The sequence below is a fragment of the Sceloporus occidentalis genome, unplaced genomic scaffold (assembly GCF_023333645.1).
Source record: "Sceloporus occidentalis isolate IW3139 unplaced genomic scaffold, rSceOcc1.0.p SCAF_94, whole genome shotgun sequence".
Lineage (NCBI taxonomy): Eukaryota > Metazoa > Chordata > Lepidosauria > Squamata > Phrynosomatidae > Sceloporus > Sceloporus occidentalis.
Window position 1 is genome coordinate 387,056 of NW_028317074.1, and position 18,719 is coordinate 405,774.

At 39.9% G+C, this 18,719-nt stretch overlaps 1 protein-coding gene across 1 annotated transcript in view; it reads left to right on the forward strand.

The window, feature by feature from the left end:
* The window catches only part of LOC149284355 (target of Myb1 membrane trafficking protein-like), a 43,965-nt gene extending 25,971 nt beyond the window's left edge, over positions 1-17,994 (forward strand). Inside the window, exons 8-14 of the mRNA XM_089496772.1 lie at positions 313-324; positions 1,099-1,229; positions 11,029-11,149; positions 13,848-13,923; positions 14,772-14,831; positions 16,806-16,845; positions 17,849-17,994. Coding sequence (XP_089352898.1) covers positions 313-324; positions 1,099-1,229; positions 11,029-11,149; positions 13,848-13,923; positions 14,772-14,831; positions 16,806-16,845; positions 17,849-17,994 — 586 coding nt within the window. The remainder of the gene's footprint in view (positions 1-312; positions 325-1,098; positions 1,230-11,028; positions 11,150-13,847; positions 13,924-14,771; positions 14,832-16,805; positions 16,846-17,848) is intronic.
* Positions 17,995-18,719: the final 725 nt, after the last annotated feature.

Here is an 18,719-nt window from a genome sequence, read left to right on the forward strand (position 1 = left end):
TCCTGTTTTCATTTTGTTCCAGTAAAGTGACTGCCTTATAGAGCATTTAGTAAGCGGTGTTTAGCTGGAATGTTTGTTTTTTTTTGTTCACAAAAAGACTTGGTCTCAAAGCAGTTTCTCTGTAAAACAAAGTAACATATTCTCACCTCTTGGGGAATCTGTTTGTATGTCATTGAGCAATGTTATTTTATTTTATTCCACTCAAGTGTACCATAGTCCTCTATTTACTGTGCACAGCCAAAATTTTTTTGTTTTCCTGCAATGATCTGCTACATATGATGCAACGTTTTTAACAATTGCCTATATTTTCAGGTTTGAGAGGATGTTTGCTGGTCAGCCAGGAGGAAGTGCAGCGGAGACACTGGTAATGTTGCACCTCTAATTTCTGTGTGGTTTGAAAAGTTTACTTTTCTAAACACCCTTTTAGTGTCTTAAAAATAAGGTGTGCAGAAGTCCTTAGTGGTCTATTCAGAATTTGCATGAAAGTTAATATTTATCTCCCTGATACTGATATCACTATGCATTATCATGAAGGTCAAGCTTTCAGTGAGCTTCCCCTGTAAGGATGGATGAGGTGACCCCTTTTCACTCTTGTCTTGACTACCATAATATCATTCCAATTGACATTCTTCAAACTCCTTTCTGACCTCATACATCACTCCTTCTGTGCTGCCAAAATGGTTTTCAATTGCCTTAAGGATCAAATTCAGAATCCTGGTCCTAACATAAAGTTGGTATGATCCAATTCCTCTATATATTTATACGTTCTCATAACAACATATTTCTCCCCATGTCCATATCACCTCTTCTAGCATTCTCAAGATTAAAGAAAAAAATTGTATTTGTGGAAGAAGGTTCTAGGCCTCAGAATACAAGGGTGTTATTTGGTATTAGTTTTCAAGGACAACATGTGTTGTGGCATATATCTTGATTAGAATGATTAATAAGTGGCATTATGTCTCCTATCATTGTATTGATTAATTTGTTCATTACTTACAAAGCCTGTGGCAGTTAAGTTGCTGTGCTTCTTCAATAGGTATCTGGGGACAGAACCTCTCTCATTGACCTTGAAGCTCAACCCTCCACAATTCAGCCTAGTCCTTCAACCCTGCCTGCTCAACAGGCGTCAACCCTGCCTGCTCAACAGGCGTCAACCCTGCCTGCTCAACAGGCGTCAACCCTGCCTGCTCAACAGGCGTCAAGCCTCTCTGCACAATTAGCTGGAATAAGTAAGTACACAGAAAGAATAGTGTTTTTTTTTTGCAGCGCATAATAATAGTTTTACATTTTAATACTGAGAACTGCTTATTTACAATACGCGCGTTTCATTTACTAGACAGACACGCTAAATCCTTGTGTATTGCAGTAAACTAATATTTCAGTCAATCACCCAGGGACACTGACAAATGCAAGTGAAGAAATATGGATTTAACTAGATTAGCATTACGTTATTGCCATTGACTTCAATGACTTCGGTATTACTATATGCAACACCATATTAACTATATAAACCATATAACTAATAAAAATGTGTTTGTGTGTTTCTACAGTATTTCCCCGGTAATCTGCTTAGACACCACAGGCCCAGAACATTCGTGCAGTTTACTTTCTTTACCATAACTCTCTCTAAAAAAATAAATAAATAGATATATATATATATATATAATATACGTAATACTTTTAAAAAGTCCTGGCCCATGTGAGGCCTGAGGTTACCCTACATTTACCTGTGCCGGAGTATGCTTGATTCTACTGAATTGCATAATACCTAATAATTGAGCGCTCTGGTATATTATCCAAATAAACCTCACCGTTTGTGATTTTATTCTCTCCACTAAAGGTTTCATGAGAGCAACATCACAAAATGAAAGATCACGTTTCTGTTTTCTGTGGCAGCGACCTATCGGTTCCTGTCTTTTTTATGGCAATTAAACATTTCTTTGAAAAATTCTAAGTGATGCAAACGTTTACATGATTAAATAGTTAATCCAGAGTAGGTTTTTCGAATTCTAGAATACTGGGAAGGATGTTCTATAAAAGCATTAAGTTCAACCTTGACATCATGCAAAGGCATATTATGTATCACAGATCAAGCTGCAGCATTCAAAGTGGTGGAATATACCGGGCATGTCCACGCTCGGTTCAGTAAAAAACCAAACATATCAATTTACTAGTCCAAGTAAAAACAAATAATAAAGATGGCAAGGAATAACAGCATTCATGTTCACGAAGTCATAAATAATAACACATGACCTCTTCAGGGTAGGTTTCATTTGTGTAGTCTGACCCATTTGTGAATTACAAAGCGAGTCTTGGACCTTTGCACAAGACACTACTTGGAATTGTTTGGCTTTTGGTTTCTGCCTGAGGTGACCTGGTCACCCAGACTTGCGGAAGCTGTGTGTATACTCCATTTTTAAAAGTTGCTTGTAAGTTGTTTCAGAAATAGGGAAATGTTAATTTGCTTCTTGCTTAATTGCTCTTCATGCTTTCTAATCGAAAGCTGGCCTACAAAGCACTTTGTGTCCTTACAGAGCTCTTTAATGCATAATCAATCAATTAAGGATTAGTGTTGTATGCAGCAAAGTAGTAAACTGCCTATTTAATATGCACGAGCCATAGTTCTGAAGCAGTGTGATTTGTTAAATCTGCGTTTATTGTTCTAAAACCATAAGCTGTTGTGCGGCAAAGACAATGTGTAATAGCAATAACTCAAGTCACCACACAGACCACATAACCTAAAGAAACCAGAAATTATATCGGGTCACGAACAAGGGAGCATGTTAAGTTCCCAATCTCTGTTATATGATGGTGAGTTATCTATTTTTCTCTAGGTAGTATGTATAAAATCAAGGCTGTCCACCATTTTGATAATTACTTCCTTTTCTCCCCATCATGTCAGCCCTCCTCCCCCCAATTTGTAGTATCTGCACAATATGTTTTACTGTTGTCATGGTTACGAGGGTCCGTGCACTGATGATGATCATCTGGTTTATTAATCAGCAGGAATTTTCTGCTTCCCCTGTGCGGACTTGGCATTAAGGCATCTACCTTTAAAGGATGACAGCAATGAGATGCAAAAAGTTCACCCTGAGCCCACTTTGTGTACTACATATAATATATGCAGCTGAGCATCTTGGGGTCAAGGAAACCCAACAGCTAGTTTCACGTAGCTTAGATGTTGGAGTCCACTTTGCATGTATTTTGCTGCAAATCGTTACACGCTCTTGGTATTTAATAGAGGTAGAAAATATGATAGTTGTCTAATTTTCCTTCTCATCTGGCTGCCTTGATTAAACACAGCAAATTATTAGCAAATTACAGCATTCGGCTAACGTACGCGGGGTTTGCTGCCTTTACTCTCGTTGATTTCACAGTGAGTTTAGGTCCTGTTGCTGTCTGCTTTTGTGATAGTAAAGCATTCCCTGAAGTAATGCTCCTAGTGCTCCTAATGCACACCTTTATATTAGGCTGCAATGTAACCATTTCCTTGCTAATAAGCAATACATCATTCATTCCCAAGATTATAACTAATGAATCTTTACCCAATAATATGTGATATTAAAATGTTTCAATCTATTAGAAACATCAAAGATGCTGCCACCTGTCCGAGTGTGGTTCTGCAACCTAACACTGTTGATCTTGAATAGGAGAATGACATTCTTAACAAGTGTCAGATCTGTCAATTTGTATATTTACTATTACCGTATTTGCTCGATTATAAGACGAGGTTTTTTTTCAGAGCTAATGCTCTGAAAAATACCCCTCGTCTTATAATCGAGGTCGTCTTCTAATCAGACCTCAAAAAAATGTCCGCTCGGGCCAGGCTGCTTACCGGTGCTTTGGTCGCGAGCAGCGTCTCTTCTAGCAGCAGGAGAACAGGAGTGTCAAAGGTTAAAAGGCATATTATGGGGCTGAGTGGAATATAGGGAGGTATAAGGCATATTAGGAGGCAGAGTGGCGTATAGAGGATTAAAAGGCATTTCTGGAGGCGGAGTGGCATTAAGGGGGTTAAAAGGCATTTCGCAGAGCACTCTGCCTCCAGAAATGCCTTATGCCCCCTTTTAACACTCCCTCCCCCCCTCCTCCAAACTTACCGGAGCTTCTGAGTCCCCGCAATTCGCGTAGACAACTTCCGCTGCAGCCGGGAGGAGGTGTGGCTAGCAGCGGGGGATGTCTGCGTCCATCGTGCAGACTTTCCACGGAACTCTTGACAGCCGGGGAAGGTCTGCACGATGGACGCAGACAACCCCCGCTGCTAGCCACACCTCCTCCCGGCTGCAGTGGAAGTTGTGTACACAAATCGCGTAGAGCTCTACACGCTGCCCGGACTAAGCACCAGGGACTCAGAAGTACCGGTAAATTGGGGGGGGGGGGGGGGGAGACAGGAGGATCCAGGTCCCCTGCATCGCTGCGGGGGATCTGGATCTTAGTCCCATAGTCAGACCTAGTTGAGGTCTGATTATAAGACGACCCCGATTATAAGACGAGGGATATTTTTCAGAGCATTTGCTCTGGAAAAAACCTTTTCTTGTAATCGAGCAAATACGGTAACTTGTGTGGGTACACGTAACGAGAGAGAATAACATTAAAGCAAAAATGTTAAAACAGCCTTGTCACGAAGGGTACAAATAGAAAAAAACATCCCAGTCCTTAAGGAGTTAATAAAATATTGAATATTCTCTACCCACCACCTTGGCAAATCATAGTGTTTCTGTTTGAAATATTATGCTTTTCCTTTTGGACAGGATTCTGGATTTCACTACTTAATCCCAATTTTTATTTAGTTTTGGCGATTGATGTGAAAGAGTAAAATGCTTCTGGTTCAAAGCTAGCACTGGTTGTATCACCATAGCAACCACCGGCACAGTTAGCAGCATCATTTTATTGGTTGTTCTAGTGATAGCAATGCAGTATCGCTTATATGCAAACCCCTACGTGTCTCCCGTTACCTGATATATTTATTTTGCCGTCTGTTCGTGGTTCAGTCATAAGGTTTCCTGAGTACTTCACGTGGCCGAAATGTTAAGTGAGGCAAGCGAGTAAGCAATGTGCTCTGACTGTTCTCGTGACCCCATAAACACCACACTGAGGTATCGGTACATATACATAAAGGGACGTTTCTTTAATGCATACGATAGTTGAGAGGTCCCTTTAAGTATCGTTGGTGTCCCCTTGCAGAATCCCCCAACATGGCTTTTGCTTCTTTGCCCGCCCCACGGCTGTTTTCCATGCCGGAGATGAGTTCAGCCAAAAACATCTCCTTGCATGTGATGATATACTTACTGCCAGTCCGCTCTGCAGCAAGGGTCTATCGAGACCCCCTGTGCACATGCGATGAAAGCTTTCCCATTGATTTCAGTGGGAGCTCTTTTCTGCCGCTGGCTGTTTCAGGCGAGAATTGTCAGACCACGGAGGATGGAGGGGAGTTGCAGCTTCTCCCTAAAGTCATTTTCAAAGAATTTTCAATTCTCCTTGAGGTACATACATTCTTCTTTTGTGGAACTGTCAGGCACAGGACTGTCCCTTAAATATTCCACAGGTTTAGAATATCCGATAATGATGAAGAAAGTTACCATGTATACGTTGCCTTAAAAAAACCAAAACGTTACCACAAGGATAGTCACATTTAGCTTTCTTTTTTCATTTATTTTAACAATGATTATTCAGAAGCCTGGTTACTGAAAAAGTTGATCGTATCAGGGGAATGTAGTTTTTCTTTTGACACTTGTGTGCAATAATGCCTTTTAGCCCGATCAGTACCGTAGTTAGAGGAGCCCGGTATGTTACCAATGCTGTCTCATAAAGGCCAGCGAATCTTTAAAAGGGGAACTTGCTTTGTTGCCACTTTTTACCTTCGGAAGATACTGAGATAAAACCCCTTTATATCGTAAATTGTAAAACAGACTAAAAGACAACCTGGACTTCAGGTAAATTTGATAAATACCACGATTCATGCACTGCTTTTATTGTTGTTTTTTTGACATTTTTATTTCTCTACCGTTATGATTTTCCATTTGGGGAAAAAACAAAGGTAATATATCTGACAGTGAATGTTCCAATCGTTTGCAGCAGTTGTATAGATTATATATATATATATATATATATATATATATATATATATATATATATATATATATATATATAATGTTGGTCTGTGTGTACAGTACACATGCCTTCGTTCTCTGCATGCAGCACGACTTATTTGGTTTATGGGCTGCGGCAGTCGGCTATTTGCCTCAGGCAGCAAAGACAGAACTGCTCTCCGAATCTGCAGGATACTCCCTTTTTTTTATTGCGTTTTTGAGGTTCAGTAACCAGCCATTACCAGACAGACCCGGTTTCTACACATGGACCCACATAACACGTATGCAAACTGAACCAATCAACTTATTTATCTAATACTCTGCATTGAGAAGATTGACGTAACTTCCCTGTTCCAAGGCAAGGCCTTGATGCAAAAAGACATGGTACCTACGGACTTGACCCTTTTAAAGTTGCTGTCCAAGTTATATATATATATATATATATATACCGTATTTGCTCGATTATAAGACGAGGTTTTTTTCAGAGCAAATGCTCTGAAAAATACCCCTCGTCTTCTAATCGGGGTCGTCTTCTAATCAGACCTCAAATAGAGGTCTGATTATGAGACTAAGATCCAGATCCCCCGCACCGCTGCAGGGGACCTGGATCCTCCTGTCTCCCCCCCCCACACTTACTTACCGGTGCTTCCTGCTGTATTGCCGGGGCAGCGGGTTGACGTCTACGCGATCCGCGTAGACAACGTCCGCTGCAGCCGGAAGGAGGTGTGGCTAGCAGCGGGGGTTGTCTGCGTCCGTCGCGGATACCTTCCCCGACTGTCAGAAATCAGAGTTCCCCGCACAGGTGCCGGAACTCTGATCTCTGACAGCCGGGAAAGGTATCCGCGACGGACGCAGACAACCCCCCGCTGCCAACTCCACCTCCTTCCGGCTGCAGCGGAAGGAGACGTCAACCCGCTGCCCCGGCAATACAGCAGGAATTTGGAAGCACCGGTAAGTGTGTGTGCGTGTGTGTGTTAAATGGGGGACATAGGGCGTTTCTGGAATGCCTTATACCCCTATATGCCACTCTGGCACTTAGGGGGTTAAAAGGCATATTATGGGGCAGAGTGGCATATAGGGATTTATAAGGCATTTCAGGAAGCAGAGTGGCGTTAAGGGGGCATTTAATAGAGCACTCTGCCTCCTGAAATGCCTTAGAGTGCTCTATACAATGCCTTTTAACTCCCTTAATGCCACTGCCTCCTGGAATGCCTTATACCTCCCTATATGCCACTCTGCCCCATAATATGCATTTTAACCCCCTAAATGCCAGAATGGGATATAGGGGTATAAGGCATTTCTGGAGGCAGAGTGGCACATAGGGGGTCAAAAGGCATACCATGGGGCACAGTGGCATATAGAGGGTTAAAAGGCATATCATGGGCCACAGTGCCATATTGGTGTGGCAAGCCTGGGGGCAGATGTGCGTAACTGGGGGACAGGTTGGAAAATACAAGGAAATAAAAACAAAAAAAATATTTTTCTCAATCATAGCTTTTATTTAAAAAAAATAGTTTACATGAATTAACATTTACTGGTAAAACTTTTTTCCTTTAGGGTCGTCTTATATTCAGGCTTTTTCTTTTTTTCCTAAGTTAATATTCAGATTTTGGGGGGTCGTCTTATAATCAGGGTCGTCTTATAATCGAGCAAATACGGTATATATATATGTATATGTATATGTGTGTGTGTGTATCTAAAAACACACAACTTTGCAAATACCTTTTTTGTGTTTTTGAGCAATATCACAATAGGTTTCCAGGCATCAGTGAAGCAATGGTGTTTTCTTCACGTCTGACGTCCTTTTAGCTGAAGAAGCGGTTACTTCGTTTCTTGACTGCTGCTTACCTCCCAGCAACAATGTTGCCATGCGCAGGCATTGACATTCATGATTAAATGTTCCCATTGCATTCTTCCTTACTGTAAATGTCATCTATCTAAAAGGGACGAAGGCAGGACAAGAAGCTCTGCAAAACGTTCCTACAGAAACATGCTGCAGAGCAAGGAGAAGCAGGGAGAAAAAAACGATGTATATATTTGACTAGGTGTGTGTTTGCACGCTGCGTCTTGGTTATGTTTTCGATAATCTAGAAGAAGTCATAGAACTCTGCTCTGAAGGTGACTTCACCCCGCGGGTTCCTCTCGCCCTACAAGTACCGCAAGTATCTATATATCTATATATAGATCAGTGAACAGTCTCATGGAGAAAAAAAAATCTGAACATTGAATAATTTTTATGTTGTAAGTGTTTTATTGGTAGGATTATGTGCAGCAAATTATTTTGCAACGAGTTGTTTTGGCACAAAAAGATCAACCTTCCTTATGATTCTGTTGAGGGGCACAGATTGCTTTTCATCTACAGAATTAATTTACATAATTACTAGTTTCCAGACAACCACTTAACCTTTACTTCTTTTCAGCATCCAGATATGGCTTTCTAGTGCATTAATATCCACATGGAAATCCGTTGGGATTAGAGCATCAAGGACATAAGGCTTTCCGAGTTGCGTATTTTCTTTGCCAAGGGAGAAGTCCTAGTGTGTGTTCCAAAATATTTTGACGGAAAAGACTGGATGTCAAGTTTCCTGCTGTTACTGAGGAATGTGGAGACTAATAGGCTCTTTAGATTCCGTGAGACTGCGTACTGTATTAATAATTTAGTTTGGTTGCTAGTACGTAGGTGGGTTTTGAACAAGTGAGTCATGCCATCGATTTCTTCGATCTATATTTCAAAATATTAGCCTTGTTTTTAAAGAAAGAAGCTGAAGATTTTTTTAATGAAAACCTATCTAGATTATTTTACCGAATGGACTTCTATCCTTTTTGGATAACTATATAGTAGTTGTAGATGAGTGTTTAATAATGCTTCTGACACCAGACAAGGGGCTTGTTTTTCCCTCAGAAATCTCATCCCACAAGGGATTCTGGGTCGGCGCATGCAAATAAGGTCAACAATTATCACCTTTTGCCTCTATATCCACTTTATACATGGATCCCTTGAAAGTAATTGCCCGCTGTATAGGACAGCCTTTAAATATATGGCTGGACAGATAGGTGCAACTGGCCTGGCTTCAATGTAAGCCGTGGGCTTAGGGTCTAGCTCTGTTGCAGCTTTACTCGTGCCATACCGCGGCTGCTTATATGCACACCTATATGTTTACATTTCGCCTGTGGGGAATTTGCCCATCCCATGAGATGTAGCACCCAGTGAATCATTGTTTATGGACCTGAGTCCATCAAGTGGTCTGTATTTGGGACCCTGACTGTCACTTAACTGGATGGAGTAGACCCTACAAAAGAAACTGGAAAAGATACACTGCGGTATCTGTCAGTTTTGCTGGTAATCTGATGTCAATTAATTTTTGTCTTACAAGGTGTCTGAAATTAAATTTTTTTCATGATTACTGCAGTCCCAAAAAAGACTGTGTGCTAGTTTCATATTAATGTATTCCAAATACATATTCCGACTCATCAGCCTTTCTTGTTCTCATGTCACGATGGTTTTTGTGCTCTTATGGAAATTGTGACTCTTTGCGTTTATCTCCGTCGCTCAGCTGGCTTCTCAGTGCTGTTTTGACAGACCACTGAGGCTTCTGCTACATCAATCCCTTATACGTGATCAGATCTCAGGTTGTGACATTTATTGGGTCAAAGTGTCTATTCAGAAAGGGCAGAGTTACCTCGGATAGTTTTGAGATTAAGCTTTCTTTCTCAGGGTATTTTCTAACAGGCTTGAAGGGCCAATTCTGATCTTTTATGGGTCATAAAACGTTTGAAATGTGTTTGCCACTGACATCAATTGGGACCGGGCACACTGTATCTGGAGGTTATGCAATATAGAAACAATTCGCCCTGTCTGAGTCTGCCATATTTTCCCTCTGTAAAAACAATAAACATTTTTGGTCCTTGGGATAACCTAATATCCAGGATAGCCTTATGCCTATCCAATGCTGCCCTAGGCCTGACCCAAGGCAGTCCCCTCCATGGTTGGAGTTGGCATTAATGAAGTCTATGAAGGCTGCGCAGAACTGGCACAGCTGAAGTAGGCCAGTTGGGGATATCATAGATCTCCCTTGTAACCGGCTCATTATGCTGCGGGACACCAGGGTTTTATCACCGAAGAGGGAGACCTGTCCCGATTTTGTACCAGGGGCACTGTTGCCCCCTTAGACCTGCCAACCTAAGCTTGGGCCCAGTGGACCTAAGCCAAGATATGTCACTGGTACAATGTATTTAAATGTTTCCATCACAACCCCATTCTCTCTCTATCTCTCTCTATTGTGAAATGCAAACAGAAGCTTAAATCTTAGATTAGTGAATACACCCCAAAGCCTACAATGTTTCCTGTCAGCTACTGATGCCAATTTTGCAGACAGCAAAGGGGGCATATTGCTGCAGCTATTAAATTTCATACATTTATGAAGTGTAAGTTTGTTTTCCGAATGTATCTAAGTGCAGTATGGATTCTTTGTTGGTGGAGCTGGATGAGGCACTGGCATATCCCATTAAGCAGCACTGTGGGATGTGCAAGTGGAGGGTTGGATACAAAAATGCTTTTTAAAGCAATCCAATATTCTTGTTTAAACACTTTATTTTAGGGTGATGACATTTGTTGTGACCATACAATACTGTACGTCACAATTCTGTAAATCAATATATGTGAGCGGCATTCATGCCTTTTGCATTAACGGCACCATGTTACTTTAGTCAATAAATCCAACTTTTTGATGGTGATATTCTTAGTTACTATTTAGTATATATTTCACATGTCGTCTTTTCTTTATATGAGTTAATATTAAGGTGTCCTTTAGCTGTATAAGGTGTTTTTTTTCTCCTTTTTATTTGTGTTTTTATCTTTTTTATTCTCTATTCTTTAGATGTATGATCTCTCTATTTGCACTTTTTGCAAGTTGGGGAATTTATAATTCTTTTTCTTCTCCAGATATGGCCTCAGGCTCTGTAAGTGGAACACTACAATCACTGGAAAGCTCCAAAAAAACAAATGATGAATTTGACATGTTTGCCCTCACACGAGGAAGCTCGCTTGCTGAGCAGCGTAAAAGGTTAGTAGTAGGTAAAGTCTTTATGCTTTTGGCACCACATGGAGTATGCATTCCAACAGCTAACAATGTAAAGCATGTATGTGCGCATAATGCTACCATGTGATATAACAAAACATTAACGTAATCATCTATAATATAATTTCCAACAATAAGCCCTAACTATGTTCCATAATGCAACAGGATACATAGAGGCAATGCTGGTCTTCAGCTCAGACTAGCATCCCTTCTTGGTATCACACATTGTAGTAACACTAACATTTAGTAAGGCTGACTTTTAGACGTTATGAGACCCAGAATGTGGGGTCTATGACGGAACTACCGTAATATCCCTGTCCCGTGTACTGAACTGTAATAGATAGGGTTTTGGCAAGTGACAGATCCACCTTAAGAATCTTTCCTTGTTAAAACATGGGAATTAACTAATTTATCTTGTGTTTCTGATGCTACCCTGAAACCATCTCTGTTAAAAAGCAAGCTACTGAGGACCAGGTTGTTTATTAGAAAAATGACAGGGTTGCTTCCCTGAACGATTTTGCACCGTGGTTGATGAAGATCGTTATTAGGTTCTTCAATTTCATTGACGAGAAGCAGCAGTACTACATTAGCTGGTTTCACATGTAGCAGAGCAGGCATTGGGATATAAGTGGTTTGTCTTCACATACTCTACTTACTTGTGTTTTAAGAAGGCAAAATAACCTTGCTTTGGTTGTACTTTTCTGGGGGGGGGGTGATATAGATCTTTCTCCCCTCTTCTAATTCCTACATACTTTTTGAATACACATTTACTAAGCCACCAATATGCTATACATCACTCGTGGCTATTGATTTTTTTGCCCATTATGGTGGAAATACTCCTGTTAATGAGAAGATAAGGTAGCTATCACATATGGAAATGCTATTTCACGTTTCAAAACATAATTTATTGCCGCAACGACAATACATCTACTTTGTATTTGCACGCAATAGGCGTCTGTGTATATGGAAGGGAAGGCCTGCAACCAATAACAAGTCTCCATTGCAGATTTGTATGCCGCTGAACGTATATACAGGCATATCGCTGTATTAGTCCCCTACTGAATGCCCTATTTATTTTCTCTTTAAACAAATGGTTTAAACCTTATGACTCGATGTTTATTTTAATAAATGAAAGACGCTAAGTGTCGTGTTGCTCCAAGGCAGTAGATTTATTTTGTGAAGTGGACAGATGTTTAGAGGGCACTACGAGAGGCACTCTCATCCCCTGCCAGGTGATAAAGCAGCCAACTCATTATTGGCAGGCAGCAGATAGAGGAGGTCTGAACTAGAGCCAGGTGGTGCTCAATCTGTCCAGAAGATGCACAGCTAATCTGTAATCCACTACCCAGGTGTATCCCTGTCTACCTCCCAAACTTTGTAAACCATTTGCTTTCCTTTGGTGGAGGGTTACTTATTCTTCAGGGCACATGTCTCCACTTATCTCTAAAACACTCTCCATGAGGTACAAAGCTGTTTTACTAAAACATTGAAATGTTTGAGAGACTTGGTAATAGAGTCATGACACCCAGAAGCCATTAATCACATGCAAGGCTGTGTCATTCTCTATGCCTGAGTCACTCTGCTCCATTTACTGTCATATTGCAAATCAAACGTCTGCTGGAGCTTGAAACTCCAGTCCAGACAAGTGCGGACTGCATGAGGTGTAAGTTGACCCACGGTATAATCTGATCCACATTCGGTTTAAAGGAACTGCCAGCCAAGTTTGGGCGGAGGGATTGTCAAATTACTTTTTTGTGGGTGCTTGTTCTATTTCTGCCTCCTCGCTGGTACACACAGACCTTCTTCTCCCTGTTTCTGGTCCACTCGATTTTTGCACTGATCTACAGGAGAACAGCGAGCTGCCCGGCTCTATCCCTCAGGAGAAGCACTTTCCTCTCTTGTGCACTCTATTTGTAGCTCTTACTTTTTTCCTGTATTGTAGCAGAGATTCCATATTTTTCTTTCATCGGTGCATGGCTTTCTGCCTTATTTCCCTCCTCTTTCATTTGTTTAGATCTTTTCCTCCTTTATTTATTTTAATGTTATCTCATCTTGTGCCATGAATACCTCTGGGCTTTGTTTTGGGTGTAAGCACTTAAGGGCTTTCCTTCCATTCTTCCTCATCAGCAGCATGGTGGCGGGCCTCTATTTTATTCTGGAAGCTATTGTGTACAGTGGACCCCTCTCTGACGAGCATTATTTTGATCATATTGACCTTCATCCAGACAGAGCCAATCTCACCCAAGCAAACACAGGATTAAAGCCTAGCAACCCCACCACCTCTTGGTTTCCCACTTACCCTGCACGGTACTACCTCTTTGGTACACCCTGGTATGGGTCTCTGGCATACTTTGAAAACACTCCTTCAACATTTGCCAGAGAGGACTTGTTGTTTTGTGCCAGGCAAAGTCATTGCTTAAGCATGTCTTGTACAGCTTATAACGCTCAGGATGAGTTTACCACCATCTGTTTTGTGTGGAAAGAGCTCTGACATGCACTGTTAGACTGTAATTATTTATAATACCATTATGTTCTTTTGTTTGTCTGTGATATATATCTTATTCCCCATCTTCTGTTTGTTCTTAATTTTTCTCCTGTCGCCATTTATTTCTAACTATATTTCTGTTCCTTTCCTCTTTTTTTTCAACCCACATGTTTCCTCTTCCTCTCTTACATGTTATAGTGTAAAATATGAGGAACCTCAGGCTACCGATGGACTTGCAGGCGCTCTGGATACTCGGCAGCAGAACACTGGAGCAGTAAGTAGCTATTTCAAGCTTTTTTAAATGTATTAGTAAAGCATACTCATTTTCCTTCGACAGCTTTATGCCACAATACATTTAACAGCCAGACAACCCTGTTCACATTCCTGTCTATTGCCCCATCTAATCAAATCTCTCTATCAATTGTGTTACATGAGAAAGTTGTATGTATGGTAAAATGTACTCACTCATATCTGAAAATGTAGGCTTTTTTTATGCTTGCTTAATGTCTTAGTGACATTAGGCCCAAGAACAGCATTTGGTAATGCTTATTCAGACCAGCAAACTTTTGTGATTATCAAATAAGATTTCTGAGCTCTGATACCCACTTTCTGGTTCCACGGTGTCCCATGTTTGGCTGCTGGATTGCCAGCATTTGTTTTATACATGTAAAGTCAATTTTATTTTTTTTAATGCTTGGTCCTGAAATGCACATTTTGTGTAATAAAGCTGTTACCTTGGTGTGTATGTGTGTGTAGACAGAACACTCTTAATAGGGCTTGTGGTCCCAGGTCTGAACACCTGTCACAGATGGCCGTTTGGTCAGTGCTTAGTCTGTTTTGTTACGCTTTAAAACTTGGCAGCCCCTCAGGGTTCCCTCCCTTTTTAAAGTGTGGAATTACCAGCCAAGTTGAGTAGTACATAATTGTAACTTACCCTTTAAAATTCCTCCCCTAGATGTGATATGTTGTCCTGTTGTAGCACACTATGGGGCTGTGAAGAAACCTTGCTTGATACTTGTGGCCTAGTAGCCTAGTATAAATAAAAGATAATAATAATAATAATAATAGTAGCCACTACAGTGCAGGTATGCTCAGTCTCATTCCAGTTTCTTTCTCCTCTAGATCCCTGCCCCTCAAAGCAACTTCATGGAAGACATTGAGAAGTGGCTTTCTGTTGATACGGTGAGTAATGTTAAAGAGAATTTCGTCATACCGGTCAACTGGGCAAACCAAGGACCCCTTACTTTATGGAGCATCATAGAGGTCTGACACTCCTGCTTTAGGGATAAATATGATTTCCCATGTTTTATGACTGCTTTCACAGTATTACATCAACACTTTTACCACCCGTGTATAATAAATATATATATATATATATATATATAGTCATAACAAACAAAAAAAAAACAACATATGTATAAAAAACATAAGTATGTGTTATGATTAGAGTCCTAAAAAGCTTAAAGGTTAGATGAGATATCCAGGCCAGTAAATACTTATGTTCATTATAACATTACTTACCCAGCAATGCTTACAAATGCTGGTTCTCGATCATCTGAGCAATGGCGATTATGGTATAAAAGCTCTTTGAAGTCTCCAGTAGGGTTCAACACTTTAGTATCTAATCACCTCCTCTGCTAAAGACATAAGGGCTTCATTGCCTCATGTTCCCTTGTGTACTCACAGAATATTTGTAAAACAGCACCTCCTTCATGCCATGATTTTAAGTAAAAATCTTCTGTAATCTTTTAACAAATAGCTGATAAAATTAAATTAAGACGAGTTCTATGTATACCTAGAAAGATTTTTATTTGCTCAAATAAAAGAACACTGATATGTCTTGCCTCAATGAGAGCTCATATGCAGTGTTATTTTATCTGAGCAAATCAAACTATTGTATTTTAAGTACTTCTGAAATAAAAGATTTGCGCTTGCATTTATGTGTCGGTTGTTAAGAAGCAGATATATCTCAGCATGCAATTCATCTTACCGTCCTTTGGAGCTCATTTAACTGCCTTTTTAAATCTTTGTAACACGGTTTATAACCAGCGTAGAAGGAGTCTTTAGTTGAAGTTGACACTTTTATTGGACGAACATAGAAAAAGATGAAAAGCCATAGGCTTTATTGACCTCGGTGGTCATCTAAGGAAGTATAATGCAGTACTAAGTGGATACACCAGCATGTGTTAATACTGTAAACTGGACACAATACTCATTAAGTTGATTTGTTTGGCGTATGTTAAGTTATGTGAGCTGACGTCATGTAACAGACCTTATTAACTCTTAAAGTGTATATGGTGAGCAGTTTATTGTTTCACAATCTGTGGCATACAATCTATAGTTATTCAATATTAATAAAAGTCAACAAAGCTCTTACAGACCCTCTAGCAATTCAGTTATTCCCTGGAGCTTAAAACTAAAGTCCACAGCATAAAACTCTTCCATAACATGGCGATCCTGCACTTCTTTATTCTAACAATGTTTTGTTTTGGTGGTTTTAATGATTCAGAACTGTAAAATACACTGTAGGAGGCTCAAGTGTACCGTTCTTCGAATACGCTTATTTCAGAAGAACTCATTGTACTTTTCAATAACCCAATTATTGTTCTTGTTATGACCAGATTATTATAAGAACATTATTTGATTTTAGAGACTAAAATCTCTTCATAAGAATATCCTTGTATTGAGTCCAAAGGGTTATTATGAAGGTCAAGTCCATTTTTTCCCTCGAAATAATAAAAGTTTTGGAATTAGTCTTCTTTATCATAACAATATCTTGTTAATATTGAGTATTTGCTGCAAGTTGAAATTGAAGAAATATATTATAAAATACTATTTATATAAAAAGATGAGAGATGAAATATCTGGACACAATCGGATGATGATAAACTTGAATTCCATGGGACAGTTGGGACTCTATGAAGTCAACATTCAATTTTACAAACTGTCAACATTTGTGCTTGTTTTTATATACAGAATTCTGATCTTAATGTGGGGAAATAAATTCCATAGTATTGTCAATGCAGACAATTGTGCTCCTTTGTAATGTAAAGTCCAATATTACTTTCCCAATTTCAAGATGACCATCTACACTCTCTTTTGTCAGGCATAGCAGGCTAGTGAATTAACAAAGCCTCCATATTATTGCATTCACAGGGCGATGAAGTAGAAGGGGAGGATGGTGTAACCAGCGAAGGTACGCTTTTTTTTTTTTTTTTTTTTTTTTGCTTTCATCTAGATGAAAAACCATTAGGAGATCTTTACCTTTCCATCGGCAGTAAAAGTGAATTTAATCAGGCTTAATATTTTTCTGAATGAAGTGGAATGTTGCATTTAATGCTATATATCTAATACATTTAACCTACTCTAGATTAAAGGGAAAAAGCCTCACTCCCATATTTATTCTTACTATAAATTTCTATTGAATTATTTAATGATACAATGCTATTTGGAGGAGTCATTACTTAACAAAAAATAGATACTTGCACAATATATATAAAAGCACAAGATGGAAAACCTGTATAAATTACAAAAAAAAAAGCACTTACCTTGTAGGATACATTAAGAGAAATATGAATATATTCTGGCTTGATGGGCTGATGTGGGAGGGCATGAAGCTCAAAATAGTTTTATGTATTTGAAGGGTTTTAAACACTTGTATTTACAAGCCCTTAACCTATTTAAATGTAGGCAGTTAACCGCACTGACGCTCAACTGGTACATGCACTAAGCTTAGGAATTGGTAGCTGTTCAAGGTTCCGGCATGGGAATTTCCAAGCTACTTCTAACACCCACAGCTAGACAATGACTGCACTGTTAACATGTGACATCAAATGTCATACGGTGAGTTATGCTGCATGGGGCAGTGATGCAGAGTGCTTTAATAACAAACACACAGGACTAGATTTATATCCCGGGAGCAGCCGAGCATGCCCTAAAAAAATAAAGCAGGCAGGAGCCAGAAAGGACGTCTGTAAAAGTGGGTCAAACAGAAATCTTTGCACCAGGGTTCCAGGGGCCGAGCTATCGTTATGCACCATCCTTATTCTCTCCCAACCCAACTCCCAAAAATAGATCACCTCTCCTCCCCAAATAATGCCTGTTGAACCAAGACTAAAATCAGCCTGTTTTGAGGAATTCCAATTTAAATGAAAGTGCTAGATGGAATACATTTTGCTAATTGTTTGTTCACATTGCAGAATTTGATAAATTTCTTGAAGAGCGAGCAAAAGCTGCAGATCAAATTCCAACGCTGCCATCCCCAGCCACTGAAATGCCCAGGGCAGCCCCCAGTACAGTTCGGGACAAGAAAGATCAGGAGGAAGATGCTCTGTTTACCTTGTAAGGCCTTCATGAATAGGTGAAGTATCCGGAACACAGGGGTTGAACCTCTCCAATTCAGGACACACACAACTCCTTGAGTTTGTAAGCAGGAGATTGTTTTCCTACATCAAGACCAGCTTTCTTTGTGGTACGAGTCTTCACAAACCTGGAGACCACTTTTTACTCTAGGTCCCTGGACAGGGGATATTATCTCAATATTGATTGGATTGTTTTTTCTTCCCTGTTCGCTACCTACTCATGACAATTCCTTCCATACAAATGTGGAGAAGAATTTTGTCCCACCTCGCGTACCATCAATGCTCATCTTCTTAAGACGGATTCTGATTTCCAGCGTGAGCTTACAGCCTCTTGCTGTCAGAATGTATTACCTGTAACACAGATCTTTTGCCATTAGTGAATTTTTTTTTCAGAAATCTATATTAGCGGTTTATCTTCAACAAAAGTATTTGTGTGCTTTTGGCATCTGAAAATATTTCTTTGTAGTCAGTAGAAGTTTATCATGTGTTAAAGCCTAGCCCAAAATCCCCACATTTGTACGAGTCTAGCTATTACCTAAGGTGCCTTTTTTTAATATTGTTCTATAATCATAACCAGGTATGGAAATTCTATATCACGGAACAAAGGTTAATAATATACCTTATTTTCGTACAGCATTATTGCACACTATTTCTTAACCAGTGCTGCTTTTGGGTGTGACGTTTCTTGAACTTGGGGTGTTTTTTTTTT